This window comes from Octopus sinensis, linkage group LG18, assembly GCF_006345805.1.
Source record: "Octopus sinensis linkage group LG18, ASM634580v1, whole genome shotgun sequence".
Classification (NCBI taxonomy): Eukaryota; Metazoa; Mollusca; class Cephalopoda; order Octopoda; family Octopodidae; genus Octopus; species Octopus sinensis.
In genome coordinates this window covers 24,198,841-24,219,396 of record NC_043014.1, presented here as the reverse complement: position 1 = coordinate 24,219,396, position 20,556 = coordinate 24,198,841, and the positions used below count along the sequence as shown (strand labels likewise).

At 37.3% G+C, this 20,556-nt stretch overlaps 1 protein-coding gene across 1 annotated transcript in view; it reads right to left on the bottom strand.

Moving 5' to 3' along the window:
- Positions 1-20,556, bottom strand: part of LOC115221209 (5-oxoprolinase) — a 180,558-nt gene that overhangs the window by 136,473 nt on the left and 23,529 nt on the right. Inside the window, 5 exon segments of the mRNA XM_036510593.1 lie at positions 1,787-1,875; positions 4,936-5,048; positions 11,926-11,978; positions 13,949-14,028; positions 16,062-16,177. Coding sequence (XP_036366486.1) covers positions 1,787-1,875; positions 4,936-5,048; positions 11,926-11,978; positions 13,949-14,028; positions 16,062-16,177 — 451 coding nt within the window.

Below are 20,556 nucleotides of genomic sequence, written 5' to 3'. Positions count from 1 at the left end.
ACAGGGACGCTGCTATTAAGGTGAGGGTTGGCAACGAGTACAGTGAAGAATTCCGGGTAGAGGTAGGGGTCCACCAAGGCTCAGTCCTCAGCCCCTTCCTATTTATCATAGTCCTCCAGGCAATAATGGAGAAATTCAAGACAGGATGCCCTTGGGAGCTCCTCTATGCTGATGACCCTGCTCTAATTGCTGAGTCACTATCAGAACTGGAGGAGAAGTTTCAGGTGTGGAAACAAGGATTAGAATCGAAGGGCCTTAGAGTCAACCTAGCCAAAACCAAAGTCCTAATAAGTAGGAAGGTAGACAAATCACAAACGCCTTCAGGTAGATGGCCCTGCTCGATCTGTAGAAAAGGTGTAGGTAGAAACTCTATAAGATGCACCAAGTGTAAGCTATGGACACATAAGAGGTGCAGCAATGTCAAAGGAAGGCTAACTAGGAAGATGGTTTTTGTATGTGGCAGATGCTCAAGAACAATAAACACTGAAAATGCTCTGAGACCAACTTCTGTCACTTTCCAGGGAGAAAAACTAGAAATAGTTGATAACTTCCGTTACCTAGGTGACCAAGTCAGCAGCGGGGGCGGGTGTGCTGAAAGTGTAACTGCTAGAGTAAGAATAGCTTGGGCAAAGTTCAGAGAGCTCTTACCTCTGCTACATGGCAGTGAAACATGGGCCGTGACTGCTGAGGATATGCGTAAGCTCGCAAGAAATGAAGCCAGTATGCTCCGATGGATGTGTAATGTCAGTACTCATACTCGGCAGAGTGTAAGTACTTTGAGAGAAAAGCTGGACCTAAGAAGCATCAGTTGTGGTGTGCAAGAGAGACGTTTGCGCTGGTATGGGCATGTGGCGAGAATGGATGAAGATAGTTGTGTGAAAAAGTGCCACACCCTAGCAGTTGAGGGAACCTGTGGAAGAGGCAGACCCAGGAAAACCTTGGACGAGGTGGTGAAGCACGACCTTCGAACTTTAGGTCTCACTGAGGAAATGACTAGAGACCGAGACCTCTGGAAGTGTGCTGTGCGCGAGAAGACTCGGCAGGACAAGTGAGACCATAACCCGTGGCCTTCTACATGGGATGGAGCCAGCCTACGTATGCATACCTTCCCTTCTTGGGACACAAAACTCTACTTGTGAAGACCTGTTGAGGCAAGTGAGGATCAGATCGATCAATGGAAATTGCAGATGAGTTACCAGTGCCGGTGGCATGTAAGAGAACCATCAATTCGTGACCGTTGCCAGCGCTGCCCCAACTGGCTTCGTGCCAGTGGCACGTAAAAAGCACCATCCGTTCGTGGCCGTTTGCCAGCTCTGTCTGACACCTGTGCGGGTGGCACGTAAAAAGCACCCGCTACACTCACGCAGTGGTTGGCGTTAGGAAGGGCATCCAGCCGTAGAAACATTGCCAGATCTGACTGGGCCTGATGAAGCCTTCCGGCTTCACAGACCCCAGTTGAACCATCCAACCCATGCTAGCATGGAAAACGGACGCTAAACGATGATGATGATGATGAGACAAAGATGGCAAGCTGGTAAATTCATTACCACAAAGTACAAAATGCTTAGTGACATCTTTTTTATCTTTTTACATTCTGAGTTCAAACTGCCATCTTTCGGGGTCAATAAAATAAAACATCAGTTGAGCATTGAGGTTGATGTAATCAACTTTCCTCCTCCCTCAAAAATTGCTGGCTTTGAAATTATTCTTTAAAAAGAATAATTTATTTTAGACATCATGTCTAATACCATACATTATAAGCTATGATATGAGCAATAGAACTAACCTGTGGTGCTTGAATAGTGATTCCAGCTGTGGTAGACTCAAAGACATGTTCATATTGTCCAGCATAACGGCTGACATCTGTAGATGTACCTAAGTATATAAAAGAAACAGATGTTATTCATTGTTTATGATAAACAGATTATTTTGTAAAAGGTTAATGGATGATCTGTAATTATTAGATCAGAGAGGGTTTCAGTGAAGTCATCTCTTCGTGTAATGTACATAGATAATTTAGACAGGCAAGAAGCATCTTGGTTAAAGTTAGGGCTCACTTACAAAAGACAACTTATTGATAATATATAACTATTATTGCTTATAGGTGTAAACTGTGCATCCTCATATCTATTTACAATTAGGCAAATTGGACTCTTGAATTAAGTGTTTTTTGTGAAAGACACCAATATTGATGGTATATCAGTGATCTATATTGAGCCAGTTCGTAACTGATTTGGCTGCAGCTATCAAAAAAACACCTCATCTCCCAGCTCCAAAAAGATACCATTAACCCTTTCAATACCAACCCGGCTGCAGCCAGCAAAATGATTTTTTTGGTTCAAACAACCAACCTGGCTGAAGCTGGCCAAGTGAAGCCATTGATATTTAAATAAGGATTTTGGAACAAATCTTGCTAGTACATAAGTGAAAACATGTGATTTCACTTTGTAAATAGTTGAATTACAGTATCCAACATTGTTTGACATGATATCTGAGCTCTCTGAATTTTGGGAATGTTTTTTCCACATTTTTACTTCTATGATTTTTTTCAACTTTTAAAATGGATAACAGTTTCATGCTGTCAAGTAGTGATTCTGAATTTGAGGGCTTTTCAACAGAAATATGGAGAAATCATGCAAATGTATAAGTAAACTACAAAAGCATGTGGTGCATGAAAATGAATCATATTTCTGTATCCGAAACTGAAAGCAGTGATTCTGAAGAGAACACTGATAGCAACAGTATCTGAATAGAGTAACAAGTTAAAATCTATTTTCATCAATGATTTTTCTGAAGAGACTGGACCTATTCATAGTTTTTATCAGGAATCAAAACCATTAGATCTTCTTTCTTATTTTTTCCAGTAAGCTTGTTTGAAGCGATCACTGCAGAAACAAACCATTATGCAGAATATAAACAAATTGGAAAAAAATGGGTTTCCCACAAGTGTAGAAGAAATACAGGCATTTTTTGCCATCAATATTATTATGGGTATAAGACAATTACCCAGAATTACAAATTACTAGAGTAATCAGGAACCTTTTGAAGACCAGTACATTTCCAGTATTATGACAAGAACACAATTTGTGAAACTGAACCAATATTTTCATGTGAGAGACACTAGCAGTACCCCAGTACGTGGAGAACCAAACTTTGATTCCCTGTTTATTGACTACATCCCCTGTTCATCAACTGCATTCAAAATGCATATAAAACATTCTACAAACCTGATAGATACCTATCCATCAATGAAGGCATGGTGGGGTATAAAGGAAGGCTATGTTTCTAACAGTATATATTCCAGGAAAGGCCAGGAAGTGCAGGATCAAAGTGATTTTTTAAAATTCTCAAATGCAGGATAATGCTAATAATATAGCCTGAACAGGATAAGCTAACCCTATTTTGCAGAAAAAAGTGTTGGCGGCCGGCTAAAAGTCTCATAGCCAGCTGCCAACACTTTTTTTTCTGCAAAATAGGGGTAGCTTATCCTGTTCAGGCTTTATTATATATGTTCTGTGTATTCATTTATGTGTGTGCGAGTTAATTTCATTTAGTTGATGTATTTCATTTTCTAGTTTTCTTCAAAGGCAAATTCTAGTATTTCCATCTGTTCTTATGTGCATTAAATTCAATTGATAATCTAGTGATGTGCACAATTCTTTAATCATCATCATCATCCTCATCGTTTAACGTCCGTTTTCCACGCTAGCACGGGTTGGACGGTTCAACCGGGGTCTGGGAAGCCAGGGGCTGCACCAGGCTCCAGTCTGATCTGGCAGTGTTTCTACACCTGGATGCCCTTCCTAACACCAACCACTCTGCGAGTGTAGTGGGTGCTTTTTACGTGCCACCAGCACAGGTGCCAGGGGAGTCTGGCATCGGCCACGATCGGTTAGTGCTTTTAACGTGCCACCAGCACGGAAGCCAGTCAAGGTGGCATTGGCCACGTTCGGATGGTGCTTTTTATGTGCCACCGGCACAGAGGTCAGTCGAGGCGGCGCTGGCATTGGCCACGTTCAGATGGTGCTTTTTATGTGCCACCGGCACAGGTATCACAACTACTATTTCCATTGATATTTATTTTGATGTTCATGTACTTGACTCAATAGGTCTCCTCAAGCACAGCGGGATGTTCTGGAATCCAAGGTACTTTGGATGGGCAGGGGCTATGCGGAACTGGTGCAGGAAGCAGCCCGGATCTTTGCAGTCACAGTATATCTCCAGAGATCTCGGTCCTTCGTCATTGCCTCTGTGAGGCCCAACGCTCTGAGGTCATGCTTGACTACCTCATCCCATGTCTTCCTAGGTCTACCTCTTCCCCTGATACCTTCAACTGTTTGGGAGCGGCACTTCTTCACACATCTCTCCTCATCCATCTGCAGTACATGACCATACCATCGCAAGCGTCGCTCTTGCACACCACATCTGATGCTTCTTATGTCCAGCAGTTCTCTCAGGGTGCTTACCCTCTGTCGTGCGCGCACACTGACATTACAAAATATTAAAATTTTATTGCATACCCAATTGAATATTAGCTCTGTAGAGATGTTTAAACAGAATTTAAATATTTTTATATTTTGCTAAATTTATATGTATTTACCTAATTAGAGTCAGTTGAAACAAAAGTAATGCAATAGAATTGATTAAGAACCTTTTATTCAATTATGTTCCAAAAATCACATTAATATGTTAATAAGTGAAAAAGTTAGTTTTTAATGAAACTAAGTCTAAATTCATGATTATTTTAGAATTTAAATGAAACTCATAAGGGGAGTGTTTTAGTTAGAAATATAGTAACAAAAAAGTTAATTATGTGAAAAAACCAGATTAATGCTACACAAGAGAAATGATTTTTATTCACTTGGTTGACTGTGATCCTTTTTAACAACTTTATGAAGTTGGGTTTATCTTAAACCATACAAAAGATAAGCATACCTCCCATGTCAAAGCCAATAACTGGAAGATCCGATACTTTCTTGTAGGCCGTCATAGCATAACCAACAACTCCTCCAGCAGGACCAGATAGAATAGCTCGAGCACCATTAAACCTACAAAGATAAAAGGTGTATTTTGAAAAAACTGCTCAATGAATTATCAAGTATTGGATAATGTTACTAAGTAAAAGACAAAACATTCCAAGTTTGTAAGCTGGTTTCATTTTCTATTACATGATTAACTAAATAAAAGTGGAAATACACATTAAACAAGGTAGTCCTAGATACACTGTCTGAATGAAAGACAGGATGGTCATAGTTAATACCCTAGCAATTTTTCGGTTCACTTAGAGTTGACACAAGATTAGACAACAATAACTAATGCTTGCCATAAAGTGAGCGGGGAACACGGATTAGGAGGTTAAATATCTACATTATAATATCTACCACAAAACTGAAAAACATTGATTTGTAATATTATGTCCTTGGACTCAGAATTTTTCAATGGAAATTTATTCTAATTGCTGAATCATATTTATAGGATGAAAAATGAATATTAACAAATTTTTAAACATTTGCTTTGGAAATTAAGAAATATGAAATGTTTCTGGGATTCATTTAAATTGTATGAATAAATTATAGTTACATAGTTTATGGAATTTATGTGTGTGTGTGAAATTTTTCATTTGCAAAGACACAGAATTACAATATTAGAAACTACAATACATCATCATCAATTAACGTCTGTTTTCCATGCTGGTTTGACTAGATCTGGTGAGCTGCAAGACCATGTCAAGCTCCAATGTCAGCTTAGGCATAGTTTCTATGATTAGATGCCCTTCTTAATGCCAACCACTTTACAGAGTGTAGTGGGTACTTGTTTTGAGCCAATGGTACTAGTGAGGTTGCTGTGTAAAGTTGCAAGACAAAAAAATAACAGACACAAAAAGAAAAAGCTTCCACTGATAAGGTGGAAGGTGGAGGTAGGTGGCTTTATGCCATGTATTGAAAGGCTAAAGTATGATAGAAGGGCAAGAACAAGTCTTGCTGTAGAAGAGATACATGGCTGAAGGATATAAGAGGAAGGCAGTGGTATAGGATGCTAAAGCAAACTCTCAAGGTACAAGTGGGTGAGCATAAGAGAGAATACAAAATGTGAGTCATGGGGGAGGATGAGAGAGTAGATAGTTTCATTAGAGGGTGAGGGGGAGAACAGTTGGTTAAAGATAGAGGAAAAGGTGAATATATGAGGGGGTTTTCATAAAAAATTTCCTCTGACCCTCTTCCCAAAGATTGGCATGAAACCTGGCATAACTATTAGTCCTTCTCTACATAGCTACCACCAATGCTGACACACTTTTTCTATCACATTATGCAGCTGTGAAGACTTCATCTGTAGAAGTCGGTAAGCTGTGTCAGGAGCCAAGATAAGTCTGCCAATGTCCTCTATGTTTTCTTGATATATTGCCAAAAGAACCTGGGAGCAAATGACTGACTCACTCCTGCTTCTGAGAAGGCGTAAGCATCGTACAGAGAACTTCTGCATGTGCAAATGGTTGTGAATGATTTTTCCACAGATCCTACACTTATCTTCACTTCTTGGGCTAGTTGCCGAAAAGTTATGCGGCAATCCTCCAAAATGGCAGCTTTCACTTTATGGATGGTGTCATCATTAATGGCAGAATGTAACTGTTCAGGAATAGGAGCAGTTTCCACCGATGTCTGACCACATTTGAACTAGCAATGCCAGTGCTTGACAATGTCATATGATGGTGCATCATCATCATAATCTTCTTTCATCTCATTAAAAGTCTTTTTTGGTGTATGACCTTTCAAGAACCTGATCACTGATCTGCATTCAACTGCCTCCACTCCAGCAGCTGCAAAAGACAAACAAATACTAGTGGAAAGCTGCAATTTATAATGTAACATGTAAAGACATGTATGATTATACCTGTACAAGTTCCATTTCCTGCAATAATTGGAAGTGGGTCAGGGGAAATTGTTCATGAACATCCCTCATAGATTTCCTCCCGCTTGTGTAAAATGTTGTGAGGCTTTTTACCTCCTTTAAGCATTCCTCTATAGCCCCTACTGTGGCTATTTCTATTTTTTTTCGATGTCGTGGACAGCGCTCTATACACCACTGTTCACTTCATCATGCTTGCTGTTAAACTGGTTCCATCTTTCTCTATGAGTCTGTCGAACTCCTTCAACTTACTCTGCTCCATCTTTATCTCTCGTACCTGCAACGCGTCAGCTGTCAAACTTCTTCCAGTGGCTGAAGCATAGCTACTGGCTAGAACTGGTTTGCACTCCATCCTCTGCTTCTTGTCTACTTCACCCATGAATGGGGAAGAAAACAATTGTAATTTCACAGATAAAAGCAGCAACAACAATTCAACAGCTTAACAATGATATTCAACAAGTAGGTTCACCCTTATGGGAGACTTTCAACAAGTATATAACAATTTAACTCACAGAGATCAAAAATGATTAAAAAAACACCAAAAATTTTTCACAGACTGACACTGCTTGCTGTGTCTGTCTACTATTTATCAGTAGTGGAACAGCCCACTTCTCACTTGGGGTTGTCTGCCACAACATAATAAAATACTGGAAAGGATTCATTTTAATTTCTATTGTAAACATGTTTTTATAATGCATATTAAGTTCATACAATAAGTAGCCATCACTTCCTCTATAACCGTAATCTAAATATATAAATGTTAAAAAAAAATGAAGAAAAATATAGCATGGCTGAGGGAGGGAGAGAGGTAGATAGGGTAGACTGACAGATATCTACATACACACATTTATATATGTAAGTGTACAAGTTTTCCTCTGTTTATTTATTTATTTACTTATTATGCAACACAATGAGCAAACTATGTGAAAAATATGAATTATCCACGTGACATTGTAATTGTTTTAATAATTTGTTCTAGAACTATCCAGAGAAATATTATTATCACTGGTTTATAAATCCACAACTCTTCCATCTGTAGCTAGTTTGATAAGTGTCAATGCAAGAAACTTTCAGCCCTTGAGTCACTCTGTGGCTTCTGCTAACTATTGATAAAAATATATATAAATGCATGAATTTAGGACAATCTTGTGTTTAGATCAACACAATATCTTTAGATCCAGAAATACTTTGTTGTTGTTGCTTAGCTCTATGATCAAAGGTGAACTACCATAATTATCTTTCTTTTTACTTTGCTTTCCAGCTAGTGTGTGTGTGCGTGTACGCAAAAAGAGGCAAAAAAGAAAGCTTCTAACGATGCAGAAACTTTTAAAAAAGATGTTTACATTTCAGACACTTGAAACATAAAAGAAAAGATTTTTTGAAACTTTCTGCATTGTTAGAAGCTTTCTTTATCCTTTTCTTTTTCTACTTGTGTACTACAATGCTCCAAGTGAACTACAACACACTTTCATATATATATATATATATATATATATATATATACACATATATATATATATACACACACATACATACATACACCCACACAAACACATTCACAGAACTATGTTGTCCTATGTGTCCTTCCTTCTTATGAAGATGGGATATGATTTGGCAGCTAGTTTTTAGAAAGAAGAGCAACCATGTAAGGGCCCTGTTGTTGGCTTGTAAAATGCACACTGTAGTTGTTGTTTACCACCAGTCAATTCCAATCACAGCCATCCTAAATTATCCAATGTATCATGTTAAGATGCTATAATGTGGTTTGAGGAAAAATTTAAATACTCCCTTGAGTACATCACAAACTGAAGTTAATGTATTGACAGTAATGAACAATAAATCAGGATACTAAACTTGCCAGATTATATATATATATATATATATATATATATATATAATTCTGCACACCTTCTTTCAGATGCTGAATGCTGTCTCCTATGCCCCTGCTCCCTTTTACCAACCCTTACTCACTCTTAGAGTTGGCACGCTCAATGTAGGCACATTGAAGGGTAGGTTTGGTGAGACTGTTAAAATGCTGGAATGGAGGTGCGTAGATGTGTGTAGCATTCAATAATTAAGGTGGAGTGAAGCTTCTGCCAAGTTCTTCATGTGCAAAGAACAGAGGTATAAAATCTTCAGGGTAGTCAATAGTGATGGGGACGGTGGTGTGAACATACTTCTTACAGAGAAGTGGATTGATAGGTGATCGAGGTAGTCAGCACATGCTTAGACTAGTTTTGCAAAGTAGTACAGTAACTATTATTTCTGGTTCCACCCCTCAACTGGAGCTGCCAGATAAACAGAAAGATCAATTTTATGACACTCTTTTACACATTACCTCATCATGACTTCCATGGTGCGCATGAAGGCTATAGAGTTGGTTCCCGCAATGAGGAAAAAACTAGGCTACTGGAGTTCTGTGATGCAAATGACCAAATGATCTGCAACACTAAGTTTAGGAAACCAGCCAGTCACCTGTTCCCCTATCAAGCTAGATTGACTACATTCTCACCAGAATGATGGGAAAATGGCTGCTTATAAATGTACAGATCTTCCCAGGTCAAGAATGCACTCCCCAATATAGATTAGTCATTAGTGACTTAATGCTTTATGCTTGACAGATTCTAAAATCAAACCAGTCTGAAAAAGGAAGATTTAGAAGCTAAAGGATCTTCAAAATAGTCAGAAATTGAGAGACATTTGAATTGAAGCCTTTGACAAGGAGGAGAACATAATGACATATAATGTAGAGGACAACTGGATGTTCCTATGGGACAACTTAATGAGGGCCACTGATCAAATTTGTGGCTGGTGCAAAGTCCCAACTAGACCTAGGGTGACAATGTGGTGGAACAGCATAGAAGACAGGGCCATTAGAGTGAAAAAAAAAACAGAACTGGAAGAGAGGTGGTAGCAGAGAATTATATCAGGTAACTAGAAGGGAAGTTAAGAGACAGGTCTATTTAGATAGACGAGAAGCAGAAAGGAAGAAGTTTGTCAGTGTTCTACAGCATGAGGACCAGAGGCTTCAGGAGTTTTTGACTGCAAGTGTGGGAAAGAAAATCATAATATAGGAGAGGTGTGTTTCACTCGCACTTAATGATTTTGCAATGAGTGCAGCTAGGAAGTGCCACTATGAAAGGCTGTTAAATGTGGAGAATGCATAGGAGAAAGAGAGTCTACCAAACGAAGACCCAACAGAAATACCAGCTATCTGAATTGACAGTAGTGTGGTAGAATAAAGCAATTAAGTTTATGAAGACAGGAAAAGCACCTGGCCCATCAGGAATCAGCTAAAATGCTTAAAATATCTGGTTGCATAAGATACGGCCTAATCATCCATATAGTTAATCAGGTTGTCCAAGAGGGTATCATACCCAACAAGTGATGTAGCAGCATTATATTCACTCTTGTTTATGATAGTACTCCAGGTCATAACAGGAATTTAAGACTGGTTGCTTTTGGGAGCTCCTCTACACTGATGACATTGTTCTTATAGCTGAATCTCTACTAGAATTAGAGAAGAAATTTCAGGTGTGGAAGCAAGGACTGGAATCAGAGGTCCTTAAATTTAATTTAGCAAAGACCTATGACCTAGTAAGTAGGAAAAACAGATAAATCACCAATCCCTTCAGAAAAAAGGTGTAGGCAGGAAGGTATGGATACATGAGAGGTACAGCAGAATCACAGGAAGGTTAACAGAGAAAGTAGTACTGTGGCAGATGTGCAGGTACAATAAACACTAAGAGCGTACAGGTTTATAGACTCCCTCAAATGTCTAGGGAAATCCTTAGAAGTAATAGCTAGCTTCCATTACTATTACTTAGGCAACCAAGTTAGCTGTGGAGGAAGATGCTCTGAAAGCAGAGTCGCTAGAATAACAATAGGTTGGGCAAAGTTCAGAGAGCTATTACCTTTGTTGGTAACAAAAAGCCTCTCCCACAGAGTGAAAGGCAGATTGTATGATACCTGTATACAGACAGTTATGCTATGTGGCAGTGAAACATAGGATGAGACTGCAGAGGACATGTGAAGGTTTGAAAGGAAATGAAGCCAGCATGTTCCACTGGATGCACAATGTCAGTGTGCATGTACAATAGGGTTTAAATGTTTTAAGAGAAAAGTTATGTATACGAGGCATCAGATGTTGTGTGCAAAAGAGGAGTCAGTGCTGGTATGGTCATGTGATGCCTATGGATGAAGACAGCTGCATGAAGAAGTGCTAATTTCTAATTGTGAAAGAAAGCTGTGGAAGTAGACCTAGGAAGACGTGGGACGAAGTAGTGAGAAATGATCTCTAGATGTTAAGCCTCACAGAGGAGATAACAGAGAATTGAGATAATTGACAATTTGCTGTACTTGAGAAAACAGATCAAGCTACCATACAGACATGCATAATCTGTCCTCTGTCAAACTCCCCAACAACCCATCCTCTGAAGCCCACTCCATCCAGCCACCCATGATCACCACCCCTGCAGGTCTCTCCACCATCTCTCATGTGCCTATCTGCATGCTCTCATATATCAACCACACCTTGCTCCCAGTTACTCCAATTTCCCTCACCACCACTTGCTGCAGTCACCTCTTTCCCATCTCTAAATACTTCTCTTCACACTCTTATGGAACATCCCCTTCTATTCCCTCTGTACTACTCTATCCATCACTGTTCTTCCAGCTACTTCTCTCTCTGTCTCTCTTTTTTTTACTTTCAAACTCTATCTCTCCTTCTCCTTTCTTTTCCGACTGGGGTAAGACATTTATCTCTAAAGCCACCTCGCTTAGTTCAACTCCCTCTCTCAGCTAAGAGGTTTTCATCTTGCAAGTTACTTGGCTACCCCTCTAGTTTGGTGTCACAGAAAAAGCACCAGTGCTGGTGTGATGTAAAAAGCACCCAGTACTCTGAGTAAACTGGTGGTAGAAACTATGTCAAAACAGGCAATGAAATCTGGTGGTGATGATGATGATGATGATACATATTTTTCACTAAAAATAAAAACTAACGGTTTTGATGAGTAAACCTACTTGTTCATGGGTGTGAGACCGCCATCGGATTGCATAAACAATGTCTGAATACCCTGAGGAAGAATAGAATAATTAAATATATAAATCTACAAAAAAAAAGTTAGCAATGCAAAGAAATTAGTACAAAATCTGAGAAATAGTATTACAAAATACAGGCATGGCTCAGTGGAAAAGAAGTTTACTTTGTAACCATGTAATTTTGCGTTTGATATCTTGGGAAAATATCTTCTGTTAGAGCATTTGACTGACAACAGTCTTGTGAATAAAATTTAATAGAAACTTTATGGAAGCTTGTTATATATATGTGTGTGTATAGACAATGGTGACATTTGTTTATGTCCTGCCTAAACAATGTGTCCTACAACATGGCAAGGAACAATATATCATCATCAGCATTAACTTTTCTATGCTTGCAAAGGTCAGTTTGTTGAGGAAAAGTTTTAACAGCTAGATTCCTTTCTTGTCACTAACCCTCATCTGTTTCCCAGTTGCCAGGCATGTTTTTCATGGAAGACTGGAAAGGAATAATTTTCTTTTATAAGTACAAAGTTAACTTTTGCAAGGGCAGAGATAAAGTTGATGTAATTAACTCTGATGTATTCATGGTATCTATTTTAATGAATGCATAATGAAAAGACCACTATGTGGTTGCTTGATCTGCTAGAAATAGTAGTTAAAATTAACTGCTAATACTACCACATCATTTTTTTTAGAAGAGAAAGAATACATGTACCACTATGCATTTTGGGAGGAGAAACCCAGTGTCCGCCTACTCCCTCCACAACACTAGTCTCAAAAAGTCTTCATGTGAACGTGACCTGGGTGTTATTGTCGACAGTGATTTGCGTTGGACAAAACACATCGCTAAAATTGTCAAGAAGGCTGAGGGTGTCTTGGTATCACTCACCAAATCCTTTGTGAGCCGCTCTCCGACTATCTATCTGCGGCTTTATATAGCTATGGTAAGACCTCACCGGTCTGGAACTCCTATCTTGCCCAGAATATCAATCGTCTGGAAGCCGTTCAGCGACGTGCAACCAAAAGAATACCCTCCATCAGGCATTTGCACTATTCTGAACGCCTTACTTCCCTGGGCATGGACACATTGAAACTCCGACGTCTGGCAGCTGACTTGGCAGACACCCATAAAATTATCAACCATCGTACAAACAATAACTCTGAGCACCTTTTCAAACTCCACCCATCTAACACCTGTGGACATATTTACAAAGTCAGAAAACAGCACAGCTCCCATGACTTTAGGAAACATTTTTTCACGCTGAGAGTTGCTGAAGCATGGAACAAACTGCCGGCATCAGTTGTTAGTTGTCGGAGCACTGCATCCTTCAAAACTTCCATGCTTTCTGAGATTCGCCAACACTACACCTGATTTTCTCCCCTCCATACACACACAAGCATGTATCTGACTCATGCATTGTTCGCTTTCCAGACATTTGTACATTACTGCATGTGCTTTATATGCACTGTCTGACAAGTTGTGGTGCACCTGAGCACTGTATACAATAATTTCATTATTATTATTTTACATTGAATAATGTGGGCTTTAATATTAAAAATTATGAGATGGTCAAGGCTGGAATGCCTTTGATTGATCATAGATCTGCTCAAATAGAGTTGATCTGGGGCTAAACAACAAGAAATGTAGACATTCAGAAAATGCAGTAGATCCCCGGTTAGTTCATAACCTTAGAAGTAATGAACAAAAAGGCAAAGAAAAAAATTCACAGTTCCACTATGACCACAATCACAATCAATATTGCTGAATAACAGAGGGAGCTTCCTTGTAGTACCTGAACCAGCTAGAAATGGCAATCAATTCTCTTTCAAATCACATCCTACTATCTCAAAAAGGTAAGGACATATTGGACATATTGGACAAAAAAAAATGAGATAGACAAGGCTAGAATGCTTTTTATTATACATCTGTTAGATCAGGACTTACCAAGAGCTAAGCAACAATAGCAACAATCTCTAACACTAATATTTTATTCTTATTTTTTACCTTCAACTGGTCTTTGAAACCTTCCGCAAAGCTGGCAATGTATTTCTTCACACATGGAGTTAGATAAGCATCAGCACAGGCTGTAGATCGATAAATAAAAACATACAAAATATAAAAATATAAATGGCTTTATAATGTTTGGAGACGATGCAGTAATGTGTTAACATGTAAATAAATCTCAGTATAGTAGCTGTATAAACGTCTGAGAAAAGCTATTAAGATTTCAGTTTTACAAACTAGTGTTTTAATCCTTATTTATAGGTGGGGAGAACAAATAATTGAACCAATACCCAGTATATGCCTGGGTAAAAGACTATGCTTTTTTCTTTTTTGATGAATAACAGCTTAATTCATTGGTTGACTGAATTTTCAATAGAAACAGTGATAATAGAGTGCCTGAGTAATTCTAGTGGAATAAATACCAGAAGGTATTTTTGTTTTAATGCACCAGTTTCATCATTTTCCTCATCAATGTATACATCTTTTGTTTTTACACACACATACATGCTGGTGCCGCATAAAATGCACCCAGTAAACTCTGTAAAGTGGTTAGTATTAGGAAGGGTGTCCAGCTATAAAAAATTGTTGCTTAGTTCACATCAATGTTGCTGGGATTTGTTGTTGGTGAGATGGTTGCTGGTTGATTTGTAGAAGCTGCATGCAATGATTCAACAATATGAAGCAAACATTTAAACATAATTTATTAACACTGAGCAAATCATTACAAAGTTGTTCATGAATTATAAGATATCTACAAAGGGTTAACAAGATGAAAGAAATGTAATGCAACATGCAAAGCTGCTGAATATTAAAATTTACCACTAGGGCTGGATTAAACACAAGGAATATTTATACATGTGCTGTTTCAGGCTTGCCACTACAAATTGCATTATGGCTTAAGCAAGCAGTTGTTATAACGATTATGAAAGAAAGAATGTGTATTTCAGATTGGAAACAAGGACACACTGAAGTTTGGTGTTGAAAAGGGTTGCTTATAGGCCTTGTAGGGAAATATTCTAGTGCCTTCCTGAATAATCTTTCATGTGATTTCTGGTTTCTGATTGGTCAATAATTTGGTTGCACACATGGTCAAGCTGTTGCTATGTCATGCTTTGAAATCCACAAGGTAGCAATATGAGTTTAAGTCTTGCTACAAAACCATGCCAAAGCAGACAGTGGAACTTAGCACAGTCCCCAGGCTTACCAGCTCCTGTCAAACCATCCAACCCATGCCAGCATGGAAATGGACATTAGATGATGATGATACATGCCTTTTATAGTAAGGGCACTAATTTTCTGGTAAGCTTGGTTCTTGACACTTACTGGATTATTTGATTTGTCAAATAAACAGAAGGTACGCAACAATAATTCAGTGTAAATTTCAAGAAGACTATTGTCATGTTATTAATAACTTTTTTGCTTTTTCACCAGAAACATTTTTATAAAAGGTAGAAACACCCTTTCAATTCTTCAACTATAATAAAATGAAGGTGTAAATATTTAAAAATAGAATCTAATGCCACCCTTAATCTCTTAACCATTGGGTCACCTCTAGATATTCTCTTGAAATGTAATTGTGAAGGGCATACATTTACTTTTTCTTTGTTCATGCTGGAACACTGTTTTCCCCTCAGTGAAGTTATCTGTTAAAGCCCTGTTCACAAAAAAGGGTTGTTAGTGGAGTTAGATTTAATTTACCCTTTCATACCATTATAGTTAGGGTTAGGGAGAGTGTGTCTAGTGAATAAACAGAGGTGCACTGTGAAGGCTTGGTTGCAAAAAACTTTATATATATGTACATATATATGGTTGCCAAAACCTTAATATATATGTTTGCATGTCACAATCAACCATACCATATTGTAAAATGGATTTGAGAGTCTTTATTTGGTCACTCAGTATTCAAGAAATAACAACTGAATCTTTCTTAAATTACTGTCTCTAAAAAAAATGAACAGCATATTGGATAGTCTGAAATTCAACCATGTTTATAAAGAAGGGAATAATCACAGCTGGAATATCTTTGAACAAAGATCTGGTAAAAAAGGACTGACTTGGCACAAAACAACATCAGCATGTATTCAAGAAAAATATTAAAAACAAAAGAATATACCTGTATAACCTCGGGGAACAATTTTGACCATTGGTATTACATCAGATGACAAAGAAATGTGTTCAAAACCAATTTCTTGGGCAATTTTTTCTACTTGTTTTTCATGATTTGGATAGCTATAACATAATATAACATGAAATATCAGTTCTGAACTTTATTATTTACAATTCAGTATCAAAAAATGAATGAAGAAGTGTCTGTGGGATTTAATGAAGGTTTGTTGCAAACAAAACAAAAAATAAATAATGATAAAAGTTGTAAAAATAAGATGTGCTTCTTTACCACAAAGGCTCTATCTGATATGTAACAATACATATATTCATGTACTTTGATCACATGTAGGATTAAATACATGCATCTAAGTTGATATGCGTGTGCATATTAATCTATACTCATTAGGATCAATAAGTGAATCTATGTGTATGCATGTAAGTCTAAATGAAAATATAAATATGTATGTGTGTGTGAATTAGTGCATGTGGCTGAACACATGTAAGCTGGGCTAATAACTTTTACTTTGGGTAAGAACCCACAAGAGTCGTAAAAGGGCAGAAGAACTTGAATTAAAGGGACAATTAAGAATAGATGTGGATGTATGATTGATTTTTTGATTTTTCCAGTTTCAGCTAATGAGCTGTGGCCATGCTGGGGCACCGCCATTTGGTTTGCTACACGATTTTACCTCACGGATGCTTTTTAGCAAACGCCATCTGATGCATGAGAGAGTTCGATGCAGCTGCCTTCATCTGCACCTCCTGCCGTGAATATGTTCATATTTATGTATAAATGTAATTTTCTATGCTTATGTTTGTGTATTTTACCCCATAATATACTGTAGTCATAAAATGTCAACTTAAATGCCCAACTGTGTCTTTTGTGTTTTGTCTCTTCATCTCATACATTTTATGGCTTTATTTAATGTATTTCTTTATCAGAAGAAGCACAGTACTTGATTAACCTGCTCATTGTATACTTATTTTATTTTTGATTCTTATATATGTATTTTATTAATGACTAGCAGAGATACCCTGCGTTGCCCATGTTACATGCAATTGAAGAATTAGACTTTTCTGTTATATTTTCTGTAATGAACTGGAATATCTATGTTTCGAATTTCATCAAAATTGCAGATGAGGGTTATTTCCCTCTTTACACACCCTAAAAAATTGTAATCATGCCACATGTATCCCATACTACTGATTTTTATGTGCATATTCCAAAATTCCAGTCTGATTGAACCTGTTAAAAGGATTTTGCTCCTGGAAAATGAAGGTCATGGAGCTCTAAAATGTAAGAGTGAAGGCCCCTGTTGGGGGTGGGTGTCTTAATGTCAAGCAGAGAAGTTGAATTGTTGAGAATCTTTTTAACTTGGGTCTTATATCTATTGTTTGAATTTCTTTGAAATAGGAAATATATGTTCACTGGGTTTGTAAAAGAGAGCAAAGCTTTAGGAAACCAAAAGACGAATGATCACAATAAGCAGTCAGCTACCTTACCCTAGTCGCTACCACTCCCAATGTAGTATTCCTCACCATGCAGGTGACAGGCACAGCCATAAGATGCATTACAAATCTATAGCAATTGGAAGGGCGTGACCCAGCTGAAATAAACATTAACAACTGTGTCACGAGAGGGCTAAAGAGAAATGAAAGTGTCACCTCTGGAGTTTGCAAATGACCCCTATTATGATACGTAACTGGACAGAATAAATTTACAATCTATAAATGTCTTTGAATAACCAGCCACTCCTCTGGGAAGGTCTTGAAATCAATGTTACCATCTGGGGACTATGTGTGACCCAGTGATAATAAAAAGACTGAAAGGAGGTCTGAAATCAAATAACTTTACTCAACACTTTGCAACTGAATCAGTGGTGGCAAAGATACCTCTCATTTATTTGACAATTTATGCACTACATTGCAGAAATCACAATCTAAGTGTATGTCAAAGCAAACTGTTACACTGTTGTACCATTGAATTACAAATAATGCTCATCTTTTATGCTCCGGTAACCCTACAGCTTCCAGGAGTACAACTGTATTCGTCTTTGCTTAGATAAAATGACAAAATTGTGGGTCCCCATGGAGGGGTCTTTCTAACTTATAAGAAGATGAAATTTTATAAATATTACTTCATTTGTGTGTAATATCTATGGTTAAAATTTCATCAAAAGCAAAAATATATGAATTGTCATAGGGGCTATGACCCTTATGCATAGAATATAATTTCCAAATTTCATAAAGATCCATTCAGTACTTTTGACCTAGTTTTGGATCATAAAAGAAATGACTAAAATTTGGGAGTTAAGGCCCCCATTAGGGTGCTATATATACACACACACACACACAAAGATAAATTGATAGATACAACTGAGTGGGCAAACAAAAATATGAGACACAGCTTAGTACTTTTTTTATGTTGATAAGCCTGGTACTTATTCTATTAGTTTGTTCTTGTAAAAGCAGTAAGTTATGGGGATGTAAATAAATGAACAGCAGTTGTGAAGCAGTGATGAGGGCAAAACACAGAGATAAAGACACACACATACACTTACATATATACATACATACATATATATATATATATATATATATATATATATATATATACGATTGATTTGCTTCATTTCCTGTCTACGAAATCCATTTATATATATGTGTGTGTGTACATGTATACATATACATCTATATATATATACATGTATACATATACATATGTGTGTGTATATATATATATTACGTTTATATATTTGTCTTGCAAGTTTTTGATGTGAAATTGTGTGTTGAAACAGATATTGTTGTATTTAGGAATGGTCGTTTTGCCAGTTTAGCCAATAAAAACACACGCACTATATATTTGGTGTTATTTTGTTTCAGCGTTATTTACTTTTTACATTAATCTTAATCTTATTTCAGCCAGAGTTCTTTTGTCACACTTCTGTGACCTCATCAGTGGTCCTTTGCTTTCTTCTTTCTTATTTGTGTGTCTCTCCTTATTAACGGTCAGCCATTTTGTATTTTGTATTCCTATTGTATGTGTCTTCATTTGCACATGCGTATACCTCTATGTGTGTCTTTGTTTAGTTAGTGTGTGTGTGGGGAGTGCCTGTAATATTTGTATCTCCTGTTTATATACGTTCATGTAATTTGTTTTAAGATTAATGTAAAAAGTAAATAACGCTGAAGCAAAGTAACACCAAATATATAGTGCGTGTGTTTTTATTGGCTAAACTGGCAAAATGACCATTCCTAAATACAACAATATATATATTTATACATCCATATATATACATGTATGTGTGTGTGTGTATATATATATATATATATATGTATACATCTATCTATTTATATATATATATATATATACATGTAAATTTAAATTTAAAATAATAAGGGTGCAAAATTGAATATTAATTTGATCAATATGAATTTAAAACCAGTGGTGTAGCATATAAGACCATAGCGGATCTTCTTCTAGCATAATGGATGTCCAGCTTTAATAGTTTCAGTATTAAAGTGAAAGTAGCTGACATAACAATAGAGAGATGTTTTTGTTTCACTTTTGACATATAATACTGAAATAGTGGAGAAGATATGATATTGCTGTGGGCTCGCACTAGGCAAAAAGTTGAAAACATTTTTTGCCTATGACACTACATGACACCAAGTAAGGCATGTGTAAAATTTGAATGAAATTGGTTGTGTAGTTCTCAAGTTTTAGGGATTCACACAGACAGACATTCTCAGTTTTATATATATAGATTAATTGTAAGTAAATTCATTACCTATAAGAGAACTGTTCCTCATTCTAAATCATTTTAACTCAGAATCTCACCTGTACGCCACCAGCTACAGATAATAACAAAATGTCTTCTAACCGAAATAAGCAAAATGGAGATTAAAGAATGTACCTTCAGAAAAGTCACCTGATGAGGCACATCTGTACTGAATGATGCACCACAACCAGTCATACAGAATCTCACCTGGAAGGGATTGATGCATGATGGGTTGAAATGATTGTAATGATTAATAAAGAATCACATAAATTGTTTCCTCTTTCTCACACATCATATGTATGTATATATGTATGCATGCATGCATGTATAAGGAGGGCAGACATAGTTGTGTGGTAAGAAGTTTGCTTCCCCACCACATGATACTGATTTCAATCCTGCTGCATGGCACCTTGGGCAAGTGTCTTCAACTATAGCCTTAGGCTGACCAAAGTTGTTTTAATATATCACCACTGAAAATGTTTTATGAGTTTGAGGGACAAGATGGCTCGATGAAGCTGCAGATATAGACAAAGAGTGAAGTGAAATGATTTTTCTGGTCATCAATCACATGCCACAGATTTGGGTTGCAGTACTCAACTTATAAATATATATGGTTACAAGATATAAGTTTATTCGAATATTCTTAGATCTCAGTCAAGACATTTTTGCAGGGACTCCAAAACTAGTGTGAAGGAAAATGGAAAATTCTGGAAGGGTTAG